Here is a 6,966-nt window from a genome sequence, read left to right as displayed (position 1 = left end):
CAATCTTAAAGGGGCAGGACCGGTGGAGGGCGAGGGAACAAAGGACCCCGCTGAAGGGTCGTCCCATTGAGATCACATGGATATGATCGAGGACTGGTGTTGTAGTGTCAGCCGGGGGAAGAGACTGCCGACGACCGTACCGATGAAGTGAATCAACTCCACTGTGGCTCGGACAGGCTCCAGAGAGCAGAGGTCAACACTGCAGAGGTCAAATCTCCTTGTGACAGTGGATCGCTGGACAATAACACATGTCCTCGACCACTGTAAAGAATAATCCACTGGTATAAAAGTGCAATGACCAACTGTTCAATATTTATGTTTATTCTCCATGTCCAACTATTGCTACTGCTCTGTACATAGTATTTATATTTTGTCATATTTTGTACATACATACTGCTTTTTTTAAAATGTCTTTAAATGTCTTGTATATTCTGCTATTTCTTCTATATTCTGTCCACTGTGCCGCTGTAACGAGCAAATTGCCCCATTGTGAGATGAATAAAGGTATATATTATCTTGTCTTATCTTATCTTGACTTTTAATGTTTCCATTCAGCATCATTTCCTGTATAACATTTAGACTTAGACATGCAAATTATAACTACACTATGTGTAGTTATAATTAGCATGTCTTTGCATACCCAGCACTCTCTTTCCACTGTGTTCTCTGTTGAGGGTTATATGTGTTTGTTTTGTATGTAAAAGCAAATGATTCCACCTGAATTATTCAACAGATGTTTTCTTAATCTCAGCAGAAATACAGAAACACTCAACAGAGTATTTATGTTATGAGTGAAATAACCTATACAGTTTGTCAGATGACAAATGTTAACAACTGAAAATAAATCAATCAGGGTTTCAAACTCTCACATCTGGAGTAAAACCTTTAAGTTTTTGATTTGTTTGTTTGTTTGTTTCATATTTAATAAAAACCTAAAATAATTTTTTTAAATTACAAAATGATGGCATACGATGAGAAATAATCATATATGATTAATATTTACTTGCTCCACTCTTTACAGAAATGCTCTCATCTTATCGGTGATCATGAAATAATATGCTACATTTACACAAATTGACGCAAATATAGAATAGAAATGTGGGTGTTTGGTTATAGTTTGGATTATGAAGTGAACAAAAGTTGGAATAATTGTTTAACATTAGGTTGTAATTATAGTTCTTTTAATGTAAAATGCCTCCTTTTAATCATTAAATTGCTGTAGTGTGTCATTCACAATAGTTTAGTTTAGTAGATACTTTATGTAAACCGAGGGAAATTCAGGCAAGGCAGATACCATCACTTAGAAACGCTGCAGTCACCAAATATGTTGTTATGTACTTGTCTCACCCTCAACCTTTTCGATTTGTGTAACTGTTGTGACTGTGACGTCTGCAGGAACTGTGTGGTTACGTGTACACCACACAGATCCTGTGTGGTGTACACACAGTGTGCATTCTTTTTGAATGCTAGCATACAAAGTTTTACTGTGATGGTTCAATATTGGCTCAGCTCAGATGTACAACCATTATAGCCTCCTTTTAGCTACACAGTTGAGTGGAGATGGCACTCCATCAGACACACGGGGTCAGGCTGGACATTAAATGACCCAGAGAATGAACCAAACATCTGTCACTCTCAGTCTATGGTCTGTCCTTGAGTTATAAACCTGAGTTGGAAAAGATACTGTGGGTCCTCATCAGTCAGGAGCCCTGCTGTTTATCACAAATACATGACCTGTCAGATGTTGCCTTCAAGAACATGTCAACTCAGGTTCAAATGCACTGTGCAGACACCTAAAAGTTAGAATTCAAATTCTGGTGCCACCTTTCATCACGTAGGAGAAAACAGGGAGGACGAGGTAGTTTACAGCAATCAGAAAAACTTTAGGATGTGACTGATCAATTGTGGTTAAAAAGCAGACAGGTAGATAAATAATCGTATCTACTTCACTGTAGCCCAGCAGTCTGTCATTTAATAAAAGTTTTTACCACACATCGCATCAGAAATGGTGCGACTAAGAAAAAGGGAGATTATTCCAGAACCCCAAGAGAACAAGTCAAGTCTCCTTGCAAAAGCTCTGTATCAATGTAAAACTACCAAAGATGGAAAGTATTTTATCTGCAATACACTGTGTCTGCGCTGTGAGAATGAGAATTATCATACGGCATTAGCATTTTGTACTGCTCTGAATCAGAAACTGTTCTTAGTTAAGAAAAAAAATCTACCCTTGATGTAGGGTGCCGCTTGTTCGAATAACTCTGATGATGTCTTCAAGGGTATTTTGGATTAAGCCGCACACATACACTTCTTTTTAAACCCTTCATTAGAAAACAGAGGGTGTAGAGTTTTTAAAGACGTGATATTTCAGGCAAAAGAGCCCACCAAAGTATGCATTATGGGCACAAAGGATATCTTTACCGTATTATTTTTGTTTAATCCCTGTCTCTGAAAACAACCAACATTATGAAAGAGCACTACCCAAACCCCAGTGCACAAACTGCATAGTTATTACAAATATTCCCCCATGCATCTGAAACTAATTCAAAACGTTTTCTTTTACCTGTATGAATTTGGGGGAATCTGTTTTGTACCACAGTACACCTTTCATCACATGTACATGAAAATATCACAATCATGTTTAACATTTTGACATGATGATGATCAATTTATAAATATAATACATAAAAATACATTATTTATATAGAAATTAACATCAGACATATAGTTGAAATGAGAATAAAACTGAAACATGAGCAGAGAAAATTAATTTAACGGTAAAATTCTATAAATTAATAAATAAATAGGATTGTCAGTGTAAATAACAGCTAATGTCAGTCATTTGTACGTGACACGTCAGACAAAACATGTTGGATTTCCGGGTTTTATTTAGTAGTGTCACATTATTTAACTCCTCCCGGAGTTTTGTCTCCATCTGTCGACATCAGCGGGGAACTTGTACGAACCCAAACTCATGTATGTCTTTCTTGAAATTTAGCGACAATTGTGGCTCGCAATCAAAACAACGCAAAAAATAAAGCCTCTTAGCCACAACCTTTTAATTAGAAAGTGGCCGTCGTCAGTGCCAGGAAATTTTGATTTAGTAGAAGAAAAAAAATGACTAAATTAATCTACCGCTTGATTTACCAATAAAGTTTTTTTTTCTCCTTCAAATGTCCGTCACGTATAATGATCCGACTGGAAACACGCTCTGTTGTTGTGGTAGTGGAGCAGCTATGTCACCCGCAACTGATCCAGCGCTTTGAACCTGCGGACACAAACACAGCGGATATGTCTGTGTGTCTGTTCGTCAGTAAATGGACGGTGTGCCTTGCCTTCGTGTGTCTCGGTGTCACGCACAGCAGTTCAGGTAATCCGTCCTCAAGTGAGTCAATTGCCCCTTGGGCTAAGTTAACAGCTGCGGGAACGCGAAGTGCACAGAAGGGCTTGTTTTGATTAGCGCGTTCGTTGTGTTGTCCGTGGCCGGGGTCATTTGAAATGCATCTAATTTCACAGGAGATGTCTGCAGTGCAGAGGAGCTCTTGACCTGAGTCTGCGTCTGCTGAAGGACTCGGACGGGACAGTCCTCGTGCCCATTCTTCCATCCTGTCTGTCTCAACTCGACCTGCTCTCTCTCAGAGCCACGGCGGCTGCAGACGGCGCTTGTGAAATAGTCTGGAGTCAGGTAATTGGAGATTTACTATTAAATGGCACAAGCATCAGACGGTACTACACTGCACTTTGACAGTCCTCTGGTGTGTCGCCTGTTGCCCGTCTCCTCTGCAGTCAAAGAAAGAGAGGGGGAAGACAAGGGGCAGAAAGCTTGAAAAACGTCTCCAGGAGCTGTTGGAGTGTCATGGTGAGAGATGGACAGAGGAGCTGAGGGGGGATCTCCCCCGCAGCTTCCACAGACATGGAGACCTGGTCCTGCTGGGAGACGCCGCTTTCTCCCTGCCACTGTGGAAGAAAATGGGTACTGTCCTCAAAATTCACCGCACTTTTCTGTTGTGTACACTCACAAACACTTCATTACACACATTTACATCTGCTTATTCGTGCAATCATCCAATCATGTGAAATGCATAAAATCCTGACAATGACATTCATGAGCTTCAGTTAATTTTCACTTCAAATATTAGAATAGTGGAAATAAAGTGCTTGGTGGTTGCTAAAATATTAATTGGGACATTAGTTAATTTCCTTTTACCTGTTTAGGTCGACAACTATGGAGTGCAGTGGCCAAAGGTCTGGGGGCAAAGCGTTTGGCAAAGATAAGTCGAATATCCAGAGATGGATTCAGGTCTCCTGTGGTGACGATGCTGTTAGGAGAGCACAGCTGGGTCAAACATGTGGACAATGGTATTAGGTAGGTCTCAGTAATAATCTGTGTTTTTCTTACTGAATAGGCCTCAGGTATATCGGTTACTAAATCTGACTTTAGCACGTGTGAAACTCATAATGTCTTCTTCACCTTTGTCTCAGGTACGAATTTGATGTCACCAAAAGTATGTTTTCTGCCGGAAACATAACAGAGAAGCTCCGGGTGGCTGGATTTGACTGCACAGGGGAGACTGTGGTGGATTTATATGCAGGTAGTAAAACTTTTTAAATAGAAGATACTACATGAATTCTTTGTGCTGTGCCATGTTGTTTATTGTGTTCATTAATTAAGCAATTCAAGTCATGTTTGTCAGGTATTGGATACTTCACTCTCCCATATCTGGTCCACGCGGGGGCCAGTCATGTTCACGCCTGCGAATGGAACCCTGACGCTGTTAAAGCTTTACAGAAAAACCTTCAGGCAAACGAGGTGTCTGACCGCTGCACAATTCACCCAGGAGACAACCGACAGGTAGCGTGTTCTCCTGTGCATGCTGCATGGTCTTCCTCCGATACGTGTGTTGTTCACACACAACAACATTAGCTCCCAGCAGCTGATAACTTCACTACATGAATGGAAGTGTTGACTCTCATCTCTACTAATCAATGAAACATGCTCATAAATATAAAGCTCATAGCTGCAATCACATTGGAGGTGATTTTGGGGTGATATAGGACAATGGACGCTGACGAATTTGTTGTAAAGGTTTAGTTTTAACAGGAACTGCTAAAAACAAGCCACATTTCAATCTGTCGGTGGAGATATAATTTTACAACACAATGATAAGATGTTTCTACAAACCACTGTTGTTAATTTTTAAACAAATTCAATTATAAATTAAAATTTATTTCAGAAGTTTAATAACAAGAAAACTTAAATACAGTCTTGCTTACTGCTGGAAACACATTACATATTTAAATTCACCTGGTGAAAACAGATTCACTACAGTGGTAGTGTCTGGGTGCCACAGACACTAAACATGTTCCAAGTGCACTCTAGTTCTTTGGTTCTGGGGGTGTTTTTCTATGTAAATACCAGTATATATGCAAGCACACGTATGGCATCACATTTTTTAGAAGCACCTCCGTTTTCTGTACTCTCTCATTTTGGCATAGTACAGGTTTATCCGATTTAAAATCCCACTGTCCGCCTTTCAGAATACCACTACAGATGAATCATTAGGAATGTTGTGGCTTTCGTCAGGAGTCAGAAGCTCCTGAAAATGCCCGGAAAGCTTATTTGTTTTCCCTCCAGCTCCAGCTATGTGACATTGCTGACCGGGTGAACCTGGGTCTCATACCGAGCTCGGAGGACGGCTGGCCTGTCGCCTGTCGCCTGCTGAAGAGAACAACTGGTGGCGTTTTGCACATTCACCAGAATGTTACCTCACCGCTACCGAACACTGCAACCACTCCTGCAGTCAGTGATGCCACCCAGAGGGTTTCTGGGAAGACAGCCGACAGGGAGGTGTGGCAGACCTGGGCTGATGACACCGCAAACAGCATCACTTCTCTTCTGAGGGACATCAGTGGGACGTCGTGGAAAACAATCATCCTGCACATAGAGCGTGTGAAGTCATATGCGCCGCATGTTCACCATGTTGTGTTGGACCTGGAGTGCAAACCATTTTGAGCTGAAGAAATGAACACAGAATACAATTGAGTGGACATGTGACTCTTTTTCTAGAGAGGTTTCAAATACTACAACGTCAGCTAGTTTCTCTGATTATGTTATTTGTCAGTTTGTGAAATCTGGAGCTACTGTGCTTTTCTATAATCCAGGGCAGGTTAAGCACAAATTCACTTTTTTTCCCCTTTCCTTCAGAAACAATCAGCCTCACACTCATGCAATTTTAATTACCTGGAAGCTGCCCAGCCGTCCCCCGACCACAGCCTTATCTGCCTTATCTCTCCCCCGGAGAACTCTACTTGAGCACTGGACTGTTCGGTACAGGTTCAAACGTTTTTTACAAAGTGTCTACTTCGTTCTTGGTTATGAATTAAAGGAAACTCTGAACAAATGAGTGCAGATGTTTCCATGCGAAGGGAATGAGAAAGTGGGAAAATGGAAATGATGTGAATCATATGATCTGGGCCTTTCAAGTCATCAGATCCAAAGCCAGTTGAACAGATAAGGCAGATTTGATTTTGGACCCAAATAAGGGAATATCTTTTGCTTGAATTGTGTTCATCCTCCAGTAGTAACCCGTGCCAGAGGGCACTGAAGCTCTTAAAAAACAACTTGTGGTGGATTAACATTGTTTCTGAGACAGGTGATGCCTTTTTTTTCTTTTTTTCCTTTCGTTGGCCTCCTGGATCTGCTGTGTACGAACCAGGGGGTCGGAGCACAACACTGCACCACTAGACCCACATTATACAGACATGGTTGGATTTCGTTAAGTGACAGATATAGCCATTATGAGTATGATCAATCATATGTATCACTCTCTTCATCCCTAGTCAAGTCTAAGACCTCAGGCTATACAATTGTATGCAAAAGCTTTATAAAAAAATTGTTGTTGATTTGTCATTTTTGAGAAGTGTTTTTAAATTCCAGGGGTTATTAAAAATGTGAAATTACAACCAAGG

The 6,966-nt window shown here is 40.7% G+C and overlaps 1 protein-coding gene across 1 annotated transcript; it reads left to right on the top strand.

Moving 5' to 3' along the window:
* Positions 1-2,987: 2,987 nt before the first annotated feature.
* trmt12 (tRNA methyltransferase 12 homolog) lies at positions 2,988-6,960 on the top strand. Its single transcript, XM_035649540.2, has 7 exons — positions 2,988-3,367; positions 3,514-3,682; positions 3,784-3,970; positions 4,213-4,363; positions 4,480-4,589; positions 4,692-4,849; positions 5,633-6,960. The coding sequence occupies exons 1-7, from the start codon at positions 3,315-3,317 to the stop codon at positions 6,008-6,010; spliced, it is 1,206 nt and encodes a 401-aa protein (XP_035505433.1). The 5' UTR covers positions 2,988-3,314; the 3' UTR covers positions 6,011-6,960.
* The last annotated feature ends 6 nt before the right edge of the window (positions 6,961-6,966 follow it).

Source organism: Scophthalmus maximus, chromosome 9 (assembly GCF_022379125.1).
Source record: "Scophthalmus maximus strain ysfricsl-2021 chromosome 9, ASM2237912v1, whole genome shotgun sequence".
NCBI classification, from domain to species: Eukaryota; Metazoa; Chordata; class Actinopteri; order Pleuronectiformes; family Scophthalmidae; genus Scophthalmus; species Scophthalmus maximus.
This window is presented reverse-complemented; position numbering and strand designations above follow the sequence as displayed.

Excerpts from the sequence above, each read along its gene's own strand:
- trmt12 (XM_035649540.2), top strand. The coding sequence starts at position 3,315 with ATGGACGGTGTGCCTTGCCTTCGTGTGTCTCGGTGTCACGCACAGCAG. Across the intron at positions 3,683-3,783 it reads GTGAAATAGTCTGGAGTCAG|TCAAAGAAAGAGAGGGGGAA; the intron begins GTAATTGGAGAT and ends TCTCCTCTGCAG. Across the intron at positions 4,364-4,479 it reads CATGTGGACAATGGTATTAG|GTACGAATTTGATGTCACCA; the intron begins GTAGGTCTCAGT and ends CCTTTGTCTCAG.